Consider the following 13,348-nt stretch of genomic DNA (forward strand, 5'->3'; position numbering starts at 1 on the left):
ATTTGATAGCTATCCTAAAGGCCCCATGAGGGGTGCCTGGGTGGGTCAGTTGGTTAAACATCTGCCTTTGGCTCTGGTCATGATCCCAGGGTCCTGGGATCAAGCCTCTCATTGAGCCCCTCATCAAGCCCCGCATCTGGCTCCTTGCTCAGCAGGGAGCCTGCTTCTCCCTTTCCCTCTGTCTGCTGCTCACTCTGCTTGTGCTCTCTCCCTGTCAAATGAATAAATAAAATCTTAAAAAAAAAAAATAAAGGCCCATGATTTGAATTCCCAAACATTTGCGTATGGCCTTTCCCTGTAATCTTTCTTTTAGTCTAGCTCAATTTAGTGTAGTTAGTTCTCAAATTCAGTGTACATAAGAATTACCATACAGGGTGGCATACACAAAACCATGTATCCTATAATTTGTGGGTGATTCAAGGGATTTTTCAGAAATAATTTTGTTTGTACTTAATTTTTGTCTTACTTGCTGATTCTACAACCACCCTATTCCTTTGTATAATATGAGATTTGGCTCCACTTGAGAGAACTATCAGAAATTTAATTGAGTATTCCCTTATGCTGCCTGAAGAAAAGAATAGGGAAAATTCTTGTGGCTCAAATCCCCTCTCAACCTTCCAAAACTAGTATATATTAAATGCTTAATTTATTTAGCCTGACCAGGAATTCTGTCAAAGTACAGGCATCCATCCTTTATATTATCTAGTAGAAGATAGAGTCCCATTATTAAGCTGTCAGGTCTATTTATTGGTCAAAAACAAACAAGCACAACCATTGTAACTCTAAGAGAGAAATTAGCAAATTTGAGATGTAACCCATTGAGGAGGAATCCAGCAGATTTCCAGAGAATGAGCAGTGACTTGGGCTAGAATGATTTATGGCCCTTTAGGAGCTGGGTGGGGAACTAGATGGTTAAATGAGGATGGTCTGCCAGATACATTCTTAACCTAAGGGTGGGGGAAAAAATGGTCAGATGGGCCTGGATTAGGAAGCCAGGTGAGACTCAAGGACGAGGTGAAGACGGGGTCCCCAGGTCGGTTGTGCAAATTGTGATCTGCACAAGACCTCTGACTGGAGGAAGTGGAAAGGGGCAGGAGCTGAAAGCCTGGCTTTGGGTCTTGGTAGGGCATGGTGCCCGCAGGGTTGGGGGCTTGAAGCAGGGATTGACCTTTTCCCCTATGCTGAGAGGCAAAAACAGGCCAGTGGTGAACGGGGAGGATGTATGCTTCATGCATTAAACTTCACATAAGTTTAAGGGGCAGTCATTTAGACAATATATCCTGGTTTCAAAATGGCTGTGAGATGGCTAACATTTAAGTTGTTAACTCAAATTTTGTTTTTCACTCTGAAGGCCTCCCTTCTGTCCCTGCTGGAGAGGAGTAAGTAGCATTCAAGCAGGTACTCAGTTCTCTGAGATTTCCGTAATTAGAAGAGATGGAGCAGAGCAGGAAACCAAAAGTGACTATGATTATTCTGGCTTTTGTTCTGCAAAAAATCCAAGCATTTAGGGGAAGGGGAGTTGTAGGTATAGACATAATGTCTTGGTAAACCAAGGAGAGGCATCAGATTTCCTTGGGCTGTGGGAAGGAGAGAATGAGAGAGAAAGAGATGAATTGGCTGATGGATCTGTGTAGACTTTGAATACAAAGAAGACTCTTGAACCTACACCCAGCAACTCCGAGAAGGAGGGAAGAGTTGTGTGGCATACCCAGGACAACAGAACCAGAAGTGGACTGGCAGATGATTCCCTGCCCAAGCCTCTGCATGATGGTAGCAGAACAGTGGGCATCTCATATCACCCAGTGAGAGAGAACCAACCAGCAAGGCCCAACCCCTATTCTACTTTGGCATTGTTTAAAGCCAGCGATTCCCAGGGAAGACTGAAATGAAGTTGTTTTCTGTCAATTTGGCAGACAGGGACCTCAGAATAAAAAAAATATAAAACAAGAAACCACATTGACCTGAATATAAAATTCAAGATTTTATACTTGATATTAGACTGCTGCCTTTAAGTGAGTATATCAACATGGCTGTATCAGGGTCCTGGGTCTTGCCTCCCATGTGCCGGGCACTGTGAAGCATGTTCACACCTGTTCTTCCATGTAATCTTCACAACAGCACTACATGGCAGATGTTGTGATCACCCCAGGGTACAGGTGAAACACCGTGGCTCAAAGACCCAGTGGGTAAGTGGAGGAGCAGGGATGCAGACCCTTAAAGGAGGAGTGACTCACTCTAAGAATCCCAGGTCTGTTTTACTTCCTGCATTATATCCCTGTTATCCGTGGCATGTACCTAAGCTAAGAGACAAAGGGAATATACTGGAGTTCTCAAAGGTAAGGAACAAAAACAGAGCTCTGTCCACTATGGTATTGGATCTGTCTCATTACCGAAAGCAGAGTATATGAATACACACACACACTCACTCGTGCGCGTGAACAGTTAATTCCCAAACTCCCACCCAAGTATGAGCAAAATAACAGACATACTTTAGCATTTATTTTTAAAAAATGTCTAATTTCTTAAAGACTCAGGTTTGACTTAAATATTTATAGTCAAGGCTCTGGATACATGGTATGCTCCAATGCACAAGACCAGTTTACCTGGTTAGGGTCGGGGTCAACTTCATCCCAGTTGTGAGTGACATGGCCTTGGTCGATAGATTCAAAGGGCTTGTGAGAAACTGAAGGTAGAATCCTATAAAGCCAGCTGGGGGGAAAACAAGGACACATAAGCCTTAGGGCGGTGTTACGGGGATATGCAGACTGCTCAGGAAGTACCATCAGGAAGATGCTCAAGTCAACAACGATCTGTGGGCTTTAATGTGAGAAACAATGACACAGCATCACTTCTTAATAGCCACTGCTGCCCATAGCCCTGGCCTTTTCCCACCTTTCCACTCTATCCATCACTCTTCAAATTGGGGCTCTGGCTCTTGGTGGTTCCCATACTGACAAAAAATGAAGAATTTTCGTTCCCAGTGACAATTATAAAGGAAGAGGAAAAGTACCTTGAGGGATATCTGTACAGGAAAATCCATAGAAAAACATTAGTGTGTATACGTCATCGGATACTAATTCTTACTCTGGAAGGTGAGGACAATGAATCTTACATAGATTGAGAGAACATGGGTAGTTTTTTTTTATTTTTGAAATACATTTTTTAAAAAAATTATAAAAGTAATACATGCTATTGGTAGAAATAATTTAAGTAATTCAAAAGTCCCTAAGGGTAAATGGGTCCTCCAATTTGTCTTCCAGTTTCTTCAGGGCCAAGTACCAGAACCATCAGAGCTTAACAATGTTCTTGTGTATTCTCTCAGATATCACCAGTACATATATAAACAAAATTGCCAAATCATTGTACCACTTTATTCTCACAATAATAACGAGTGAGAGTGACTGATGGCTCATGTCTTCACAAATATGGGGTATTATTAAAAATAATTTTGGCCTTATAGGTAAAAAATAGTATCTCATTTTTATTTTGTATTTCCTTTATTATGAGTAAGGTCGAGGATCTGTATGGTTATTGGTCCTTTGTAATTTTGCTATGAATTACTTGTATAAATCCTTTACCATTTTTCTACTGGGTTATTTTTTTTTTTTGAGATTAATTTGTAAGAGGTTTAGGAAATTAACATTCTGTACTCCAACATTGTAAGATCGGTCCATATATTCTTATAGTAAGTATACTTGTAACTTTGTTTTCTTTTTTTTCCCCTCCCATCCTTCCTCCCTTCCTCCCTTTCTTCCTTCCTTCCTTCCTTCCTTCCTTCCTTCCTTCCTTCCTTCCTTCCTTCCTTCCTTCGTTTTCAAGTTTTATTATCTGCATATGTCAAGGCCTGAGACAAAGATCTCCCTGCCAGGACCCAGACCTCAGGCTTCAGGAAGAGAAGAAGACTCTAATGCAGAAGTCCTGAATGACACCAGGAGAACTGTCTGGAAGTTGAGAGGGACTCTGAAACTCGCTAAGTGGGACCCATGTCCTTTCAGAGGCTATCACTCTGGCAGGGTACAGAATGACAAGGAGCACTACCTCTGACAATGGAAGACCAGACCTGCTTGAACAGGCTGTGGCCCCTGAAGCCCTAGGTCAGTCTACTTCAAAGGGTGGAGTCTGCCTGGCCCCACACTGAACCACTTGGGAGATAAAAGGGCTAGATTTGTCCAGTGTCCATTTGATTCCTCTACTTCTAAATGCTATGATCTCAGACCTTGGGCTCCAGGCTATGAATAAACTAAGCCTCTGCAGCTTCCAGTAGTGTCTGGAGTTAAGGGCACACATGTGTATCTTAGAAGCAACTGTGTGATCCTGGGCAAGTTACAAAAATTCCCTGACCCTGTTTCTCATCCTTATCTCCTAGGATTATTGCAAGGATTCAGCTTATGTATCTAGAATGTCTCACACACAGTTAAGTGCTCACTTACTAGATATGAGTTGAATTGTCTGTCTAACTCTAATCATCTGGATTTTTATCATGGTCCAAATTTTCCACATTCTCTGTCTTGCTTTTCCCCTCTCAGTACCTAAGGGATCAGCTAACTAATCTGATAAAAATTAACACTTAGCAGGTATAATCTCTGTTAGTTTTGTGAGAGCCCTCCACTCTGTGGTTTAAAGGAGGAGTGACTCACTCTAAGAATCCCAGGCTTGCTCACCTATGGATGGAGCCGGTTCTTTCTTTCCCCTTGGGATTTTGAACATTTTCACAAAATTATTGTGGATACCTTTGAAGAGTTCTAAACAGATGGGTGAGCTATGCCTAGTGTCCCTTATTTTTTAGCTGTTTATAAAACTCCCCAGGCAGCACTACATTGCCCTGGTCAGAGATTTAATTCTGATTCAAGGATTCGTGCCAACTTCTTAATGAAATGCCAGCAGCTCCTTTTCAGCCTCCTGGAACAGAGCTAAGCTCCTGTTGGCTGAAGATATCGCTGAATAATGGGGGTAGGCAGCAGAATCTGGAGTCCAGGTGTCCCATTAACGAATGGGCCATAAAGTCAAGAACATAGTCAAGGAGGTTAGGTTGCCATAAATTAGAATGGACAGGAATTGTCAGTGTGCTTACCTTACCTTGACTGTTTGGGATAGCAAAGAGAGGTGATTAAATAGCAATAGAATTAACCCCCGATTTTGGCAAGTATGAGAAACTCTCTCTTCCCTCCATGCACAAAGCTATCAAGAGAGAAGCACTATTGATATGGACATGGTAGCACAGCGCTTGCCATAGCTCACGCTCAGCTCTCTGGCAGCCTCCTAGGCATACCCTGTACTGGAAGGAGAAACTCTGCTGTGGTGAAAGTAATGATGATTGGACAAATTAATGTTCATCGAGCACTCAGCGTGTGCCAGGCAATGTGCTAAGTACTTTATGGGCATTCTTTCCTTTAATCCTCACCACAACTATGAAATAGGTACTATCATTATCTCTTTTACAAATGAGGAACCAGAGGCTCTGAGAGGGTAGAGACTTGCCCAAGTTCACACAGCTGAAAAGAGAAGGAGGCAGGATTCAACTCAGGACTTTACTCCAGAGTGGGCATAATTAACCACCGAAGAGAACAACCTGTCATTTGGGTGGTCCATTGCGCTGTTATACTCGCTATTTCATTTGCTTCTCAGGAGGAGTCTGTGGAGGTAAACCCAGTCCCTCCCACTAAGCAGTACCAAACCAACTGCCCTCCTCCCAGATTTCCAATATTAGAAGCAGCCCCTTTCACAGAGGCCCTAGCCTGATATTCCTATAATTTGATGCTACTCGATTAAGCCACAGCACGTACTGCCTCCCCAAACCACACATCTATTGCGTTCAAGCTGCCCCATGGGAGTCAATCAAGGGAGTGAGTTCACTGACCTGGCTTGTGGGATTAGAGCAAACATGGAACATGACACATTGTGCTAATGCGTGTGCTTGGTTTCCAGCAAAGGCAAATTCCAAAGAGTAAAACCTTATTAATTCAAGCCACAAGGGGCCATAATACATGACCTTTCAACTGCCCAAGCTTAGTTATCCAATATCCAAGAACATAATACTTCATAATACTTCTATCTTCTAAATAAGAGATATTGAATCATCTGTAATTCTGAGTTAATCATTATTTAAAAAAAAACAAGTAAACCAAAATTGAAAACTCAACTGGACAACCCTTAAGGGAAGGGCAGTTTATTGGGGACATTTCCTTCTGAATACAAGTGAGAATTTGTAAATGGAGCTGGACATGTGTGTTTTCTGGACGTTGTGCAGCCGCTCTCTCACTTTCTTCTACCAGTCATTTGATCCTAACTGGAGACGAGGCCCATCCTCTGATATCACCCAGAGCACAGCCTGTGAAAAGCAGAATCTTGGGCAGCTGTGGAAGGCTATGACCCAGTGTAGGAGCCAGCACTAAGTACTAGTCATAAATCCTACAGTCTACAGGTCAGAATTAACCTAATCCAGTACCTTCTCTTATTTGTGCTTCGTGGACAAGTGAACGCCGATCCTGAGAGCTGCTCAGCATACAGATTGTAAGGGCAGACTTGAGGATTGTTCTAAAACAAAGGAGGCAATAAACAACATCACTTCAATCCGAAAACCATCCCAACCTTCCCAACAAGCAATTCAGTGGGGGAATTCTGTCCTGGATGGGGATGCTCAGGGGCAGTGCACATGACCATCCCCTACCCATACATACTTTTTGTAGCAACTGTTTAGGTGACTTTCCCCGGATTAGAAAAGCAATACATGCATAATGTAGAACATTTATAAAATATAACCCATTATCTCACCAGAAATAAACCAATGTTGACATACTGGTATATTTCCTTCCATTCTTATCCTTCAAAATGGGGATCCAGGGATGGATGATGTGTGTAGTCCTATAATGATCACGATTTTTTTTTTTTAGAGGAAACACTATATCTTGAGCATTTTTTCATGCCATAAAAGATTCTTCAAAATTTTTGAAAAAAAATTTTGCTTGCCATATTTTTGCTGTTGTAACCAATGCTAGTATAAATATCTTTGTGGATACATTTTTAGGACTGGTTATTTTCTTATCCCTGTCATATCTTAGGCTGTTCAAGGGGACTACAAGGAAGTCCTCTTAACCTTGAGCCTAGGGGATCCTCCTGAAAGTCCTATAGTTAGTCTTACTATTTCAGATTGGGTGCTTTCCTATAGGTAAATACCATCCCACTTTAACCTTTGTATTGTCATTTTTCTGTATCCTAATTGTCTTAAAGATTTGTGAAACTCCTAGACAATTGCCAGGAACAATGTTGGGTAGAGGCACTTTGGCCTGAGGGCTGGTTATTCATTCCTACAATTCAGAGCTCTCTGAGCTTATATTCTATTCATTCATACCTGTCCTTCTGGCAGGGCACCTGGGCAGCGAGGGTCTTCTGAGGCACATTCGTTCCCAAATCCAGGAATGTACTGCATATGACAAAGACACAAAGACTATCATTAACAAGGTTAAAAGAACATTTCACCACATTGATAGTCTAATGAAAGTAAGAATTTCTATATGGACATGTGTTTGTGTATGATGTTCCATATATACTATGTTTGCTTTGTCTCAGCATGTGGGCCATTCAGGAAAGGAAATATGCTCTGTGTGAATTTTAAAGACTACCAATTAATTGGGAGAAGACTGATGGGTATTGCATAGACTCTCCACCCTTAGCTGTGCTTAGTTGATTTATGGGCTTGTTCTTAATGATCCCACTCCAAGAACAGGTTCTTTAATTCTTTTTTCCACCAGAGAGTTCTGGAAAAGGGAGATAACTCGGGCATCCCCTCAACTCCAGATCGTGGGATCTTGCTGGGCCTGGATGGCATCCTCCCTGAGTGTGGAGCTCCATTCCCCTTCATACTCTGAAATAAGCAGCCATAAAGAGGCATGTGGATCCAATCTACAGCAAACCTTTATTATCTGGTTCACCTATGGAACACTTGTGTATATGTTTCTATTTTTGTGGATACATGAAAATGAAGTTTGAAGATATGAGAGGCTTTCAGCAGAAGTGCCAGACCAGAGTCTGTCCACAATGGTACAATGGCATCTACTTGATGGCCAGCTTTTTTACTCTATACCCGGAGGGAAAAAAAGTTAGGGACTTTCTCAACAAAGCAAAGTATGGGAGCCCCTGAATTTACTCTTATGACACTTAACACACCTGTGAGTTCTTGTTCACCATCTGGCGTCTCTGCTAGTTGATAAGCCCCATGGAACCTGTGACTAGAGCAGTCTTGTTTACCTGAATGTGCTCTGTGCTTGGTTTACCAGAAGGTACGCAAGAGATACCTATTGTCCGACTTAGCCTTTCACTTAGAGCCTATTCTGAGTGTATGTATGGGTTAGAACCCACTTTTCTCTAACTTAAATATAAAAAAAAAAGGCCATTTTCTTCCCAGAGTTGTTCCTAATAAACCTACTTAATTTTAGCCTAGGATAATGAAAGTACAACCTTGCTCAGTGAGTGAAATGCCACCATCTGAGCACATGTCTTTAAGAGATATAAGAAGGGTGTAAGTGGGTGGAGGGTAAGCCCTCCAGAGTTCTCAGCAGCATGGAGAAGGGTGAGCTAAATGCAATATGCCTGGATGTGTAAGCAATGATCAAGCTGGTAACTGCTATACTTGGAAGGAATATCAAATGTGAAAAGTTATGACCTAGAAAGCCATGGAAGTGAAATTATTCCTTTTGCCTCCAGACACATTTTTTTTTTTTTTTTTTTTTGTATATTTGAAAATCTGTCAGCCCGAAAAACAGTAAGTTATATTATACACGGTTAGGTTAACAGCAGTAACATGCGGTTTGGGCTGATTTCTTTGGGAAATGGCCGAGCGTGCCGCATTCGGGCTCTCCACTGAATTCAGTTTTCTTCTCTCAGAATGGACCTCATGCTCACGGTCAGCGGGATTGAATTTGAGCTGCTGAGAAATGGTAATGACCCCAAATTATCTTCAATTCTGTGGAATGGAGTTTTAGACCAGTCTGTGACTGAAGCCACTGAGCATTACAGCGCCTTTGCTCTGTTCAACTGCCTCATTGTTTCTCTCCGCAAGAGAGGCAGGGAGGTTTGAGTGCTGAGGAATCCCGCCGAATCCTCTCCACGCATGGGTGGGTTTACTTATTAACCTTCCCCATTCTTCCTAACTGCTAGTCTCAGAACAGAGTCCAGGGTTATATATATTTTTGGACCAAGGGAAAAGACACTTAGTATATGTAGTTCTGAAGCATTTGCTTCTGACTGCTTTAAAACATAGAAAAGAAAGGAGAAAGAACAGCTGGTAGTTTGGAAGGGAGCCACCCAGCTCCGAGAGAGGTGTGAGTTCTGAGCTGGTTTCTGCATCTTAGCTGTGGTGCATTGGCTGAAGAGGAGGCGGAAAATGCTGACTCACTCTCCAGTCAGTCGGTTTTCCTAATCCTCGGAGAGAATTACAGATGAGTTTATTAGAGCTTTCAAATGCCATGTCCCTTACTGCCGACGGCATCAGCCTTGAGGAAGCAGTATTCTGCAGCTGCTTTCCCAAAGCGCTGAGATCAAGGGCAGAATCTGGACTCTGCTTGTTTCAGCTGTGAAAACCCAAGCGTTCAACTCCAGCTGGTTCAGTGACTATGTACAAATACACCTTACGCAAGAAGAAAAGAAAATCTAACATTAAGCAAGTGAGTTTGTATGTTTCCTTCAGTCCAGGTTTCTGAATAACTGGATCCAACATAAAAATATGATTTCACTTTTTTTTTTAAAGATTTTATTTATTTATTTGACAGAGAGATAGAGAGGGCACAAGTAGGCAGAGCGGCAGAGGGAGAGGGAGAAGCAGGCTCTCTGCTGAGCAGGGAGCCTGATGTGGGGCTCAATCCCAGGACCCTGGGATCTTGACCTGAGCCGAAGGCAGATGCTTAACTGACTGAGCCACCCAGGAGCCCCTGATTTCACTTTTTTCCCAAGAGAACGATCTGAATCTTTTCTAAATGAAAGGAGAATCACAGGGCTCCATGTAACCTCAGTGCCATCGATGGTCTGACAGCCGCCTAGTATACCGCTTTCTAAATCCTCATCTGGTCCCCGGGATATGCTCTGTGTGTCCTAGTAGGCTTATGAGGTGCTCTCTCCCGACTCTGATTCTGGGTAACACCCTGATGGGATGAGCAGATGGTACACCTCACTGCCTTTCACTGGGTGTAAAGGAAAGAGAGAGAAGTCAGGGTGGAGATGCAGTTAGAGCTACCTTGTTCCTGTGGAAAGAGTCCAGTATTTCTAATGAACGGTGTTGGGAACAGAGAACAGAGGTTTGTTGGGAACTTGCAGGTTATTGTGGTAGGCTGAATCAGGACCCTCAAAGATATCTATGTCAGAATCCCTGGGTCATGTGAGGGTTACTTTATATACTCAAAGAGACTTTGCAGATGTGGGTGAAGGAAGAACCTTGAGATGAGTTACCCTGGATTATTTGGGTGCACCCTAGACGTAATCACAAGTGTCTTGGTAGAGGGAGGGAGAGGGAGATGGAGATCTGACTACAGGAGAGGAAAAGGCAGTGCCATGAGGGGAGCGGAGGCTGGAGCGGTGAATTTCCAAGATGGAGAAGGGGTCTCCGTCAGGGACTGAGAACTGTAAGAGAGTATGTGTTGTTTTAAGCCACTAAATTTGTGGTCATTTGTTACAGCAGAAACAGGAAACGAATAAAATGACAGTATTAGTGGGTCCTATCTCTGGCTAATAGAATCACCCCCAGAAATTTGTTAAACACAGACCCAGACCTAGTGAATCAAAATATTTGGTGGGGTGGGGGTGGGCAAAGTCTGGATATTAAACAGCTCTTCATTTTAGAAATGAGGAATCAAGATTTGTAGAAGTGTAGCAACATAAGAACATGGGGTGATCTATTTGAAATTTAATTTTATTATTTTATCTTTTGAATTTTCTTCCCCCAGTTGTGCTGCTTTTATGTAAAATGATTTCATTTGAGGCTTTGTGTTGATATAGCCATTAAAATGAAGAAATAAAAGCTGAGAAGTATATTTTTTGACTTATATAATGTTTATTGATTAGAATGATGCAATCTGGCTCTCCGTATTTGGATTCCTGATCTCTAGAGCTAACCTTTGCTTGTGGAGATTAGACAGCAGGCAGGGAAGAAAGCCTTTGAAATTGAGAACAAAGACCAGCATGCAATTTACATTGGTCTGCCAGTGCTGTGCATTTTAAGTTGCTAAAAATTTCAGCAGGATAGGATTTTAGATATAATTTATTTATAAATGGTAAGGATGTTTCCAACCCCTGCTGAACTTCCCCATAGGATTTTCATCAGGGAACAATTTTTATGCACTCTCCTTCTTCTAAGACTTCAGACACCACCATTGATATGATGACCTGCCTTATCTATTCTCCCCACCCTACCCACTCCCCTGAGATCCAGATCCATACATCCCACCGTGTCCTGGATATCTCAACTTGGCTGTCCCTGTAGCAGCTCAGATTTAGCTGCAACTCTCTTGGCTCCCAGAACATTCTGGGCTGTCTGCATGTGCCGTACCTTTGCACTCACTGTTTCCTCTGGCCCCCACCTCTTTTCACTTGGCCAATTTCTACTTCTCCCTTAAGACTCAGCTCAGGAACAGCCTCCTTCAAGAAGCTTCTCTTGACCTTACCTAGTCTAGACTGAGTTCCTTTCCGATATTAATCTGTGGCATCACTACTAACGTATCATATTTGCTGAATGAAAGAATGAGAGTTCTTTTGCAGCCTTTCCAACTCTTGGTCAGGCACGAAGATAAGCTCATTTACCTCAGTGTGGAGTGTTTTCAGGATCCCTATCAACTAGGGAAATGTTTGGTTCTTCAAACTCAGCATCAGTTGAAGGGCATTAGGGAAGCGCTTAAACTCTGTCTCCTAAAAGAAGTCTGCAGTATGGCCCACCTGGCTTGAGTCAAAGTTCTGGGCAGTTCTATTCAGTTCCACATGCATGTGTTGAGCCCTGGTGCTGGGTATGGTTTTAGACACTGGGGAAAAAAATCCCTTTACCTGGACTTAAGGCATTCAGTTCATTAGATGCCTCTAAGGCTCCTTTTGGAGCCTGGGATCTGGATTCAGACAAACCAGGTTCTGATCCGGTCTCCATCACCTATAAGCAGAGACCTTGGGCAAACCACTTAATCTCTCCTAACTTTCCTTCCCTTATTGGTTAAATAGAAACAAGTGTGCCTATATCCCAGATTTATTTTGAGGATTACAATATGAGTTAATTCATTAATAGCACATAACCCACACATACTTTTCAAATGCACATTAAATAATAAAAAGGAATTATTTCCTAGAGGAAGTGCTAGGGCTTCTACTGGCCAAGGGCCGATTGTGGGTCCTCAAAATAACTGAATAGATGAAGAAAATCTAATTGGTCGGCTGGAGGCAGTCCAGGAAGCTGCAGCAATGGGAAGATGTCAGGGCGTTGGGCTGGGAAGCAGACAGTGAGAAATGTGTCTGACCATGGTGGAGGGGAGCCCTTATGATGTCTACAGGTTCCCAAGACAATATTTCAAATGAACAAAGGCAAGAGATAGACAATGAAGGCTTCATCTCTTTTCTTTATCGCCTCTCCCTCAACCCCCAGCCCAAGCCTCAGCCATGCCTGTGGACACCATGGCAAAGTCTCTGAACACAGGGGTTTGGAACGGGACCTCGCTAAGTCCTTTCTGACTCTGACACTCTGGAATTCTCGGAAGCTTCCATAGGTTCTGGCTGAAGAAGCCACAGCAAACTTGGCAGAGAGTCTCTTACCTTCAACTCGGCCATTTTCCCTCTGCTGCAGGCGTGATGACTTCAGGAAACGCAGGCTCAGAGAGGGTATGAAGCCAAAATGCCTCTGCTGCTCCTTCAACCCACTCTCTGGATGTTATTCCCACCACTTCACTGTGCTCACTGGTTAGCAGGCAGCTCAAACTAGCAACAAGAATTGGCCAACTGATAACTAGGGAGAAAGTCCAGCATGCTTATTTTCAAACTGCTTACACAATTGCCTTTGGTTTTTGTTAAACCCGGCTGGTTTTGGAAGAGTTTGCAGAGGCCTATCTTCTCTTCATCTGAGGTAAAGATTAGCCAGTTACGTGTTCCAGTGAAAAGAAGGAGACTTCTTACTAAAGACAGAGAATGTAAAGCTCTCCAGGAAAGGAACTGTTGTGTGTGGCAGAGGCTTCCCCACTCAGTCCGGAGTCAGGCCTGGAAGGAAGAGGGCAGGGTATTCACTCTCTGCAGAGCGTGACAGAATGAACTGTGCTTGGACACGGGTGTTTACACACAACTGCTTGAAATAGGGACAGGGGCTAGACGGCATCCGGAGGTGCCTCCAAGGGAT

The 13,348-nt window shown here is 43.0% G+C and overlaps 2 protein-coding genes across 2 annotated transcripts in view; one reads left to right on the top strand and one right to left on the bottom strand.

The window, feature by feature from the left end:
• NDUFB4 (NADH:ubiquinone oxidoreductase subunit B4) overlaps positions 1-4,059 on the top strand; it is a 52,793-nt gene extending 48,734 nt beyond the window's left edge. The window contains exon 3 of the mRNA XM_064596490.1: positions 3,820-4,059. Coding sequence (XP_064452560.1) covers positions 3,820-4,044 — 225 coding nt within the window. The 3' untranslated portion in view covers positions 4,045-4,059. The remainder of the gene's footprint in view (positions 1-3,819) is intronic.
• The window catches only part of HGD (homogentisate 1,2-dioxygenase), a 43,142-nt gene extending 29,842 nt beyond the window's left edge, over positions 1-13,300 (bottom strand). Inside the window, exons 1-4 of the mRNA XM_064596172.1 lie at positions 12,775-13,300; positions 7,349-7,420; positions 6,446-6,534; positions 2,604-2,709 (exon numbers count right to left, since the gene is read on the bottom strand). Coding sequence (XP_064452242.1) covers positions 2,604-2,709; positions 6,446-6,534; positions 7,349-7,420; positions 12,775-12,789 — 282 coding nt within the window. The 5' untranslated portion in view covers positions 12,790-13,300. The remainder of the gene's footprint in view (positions 1-2,603; positions 2,710-6,445; positions 6,535-7,348; positions 7,421-12,774) is intronic.
• Between the last annotated feature and the right edge of the window lie 48 nt (positions 13,301-13,348).

This window comes from Mirounga angustirostris, unplaced genomic scaffold, assembly GCF_029215605.1.
Source record: "Mirounga angustirostris isolate CCGP_5_RB_7025 unplaced genomic scaffold, mMirAng1.0.hap1 SCAF_1, whole genome shotgun sequence".
Taxonomy (NCBI): Eukaryota; Metazoa; Chordata; class Mammalia; order Carnivora; family Phocidae; genus Mirounga; species Mirounga angustirostris.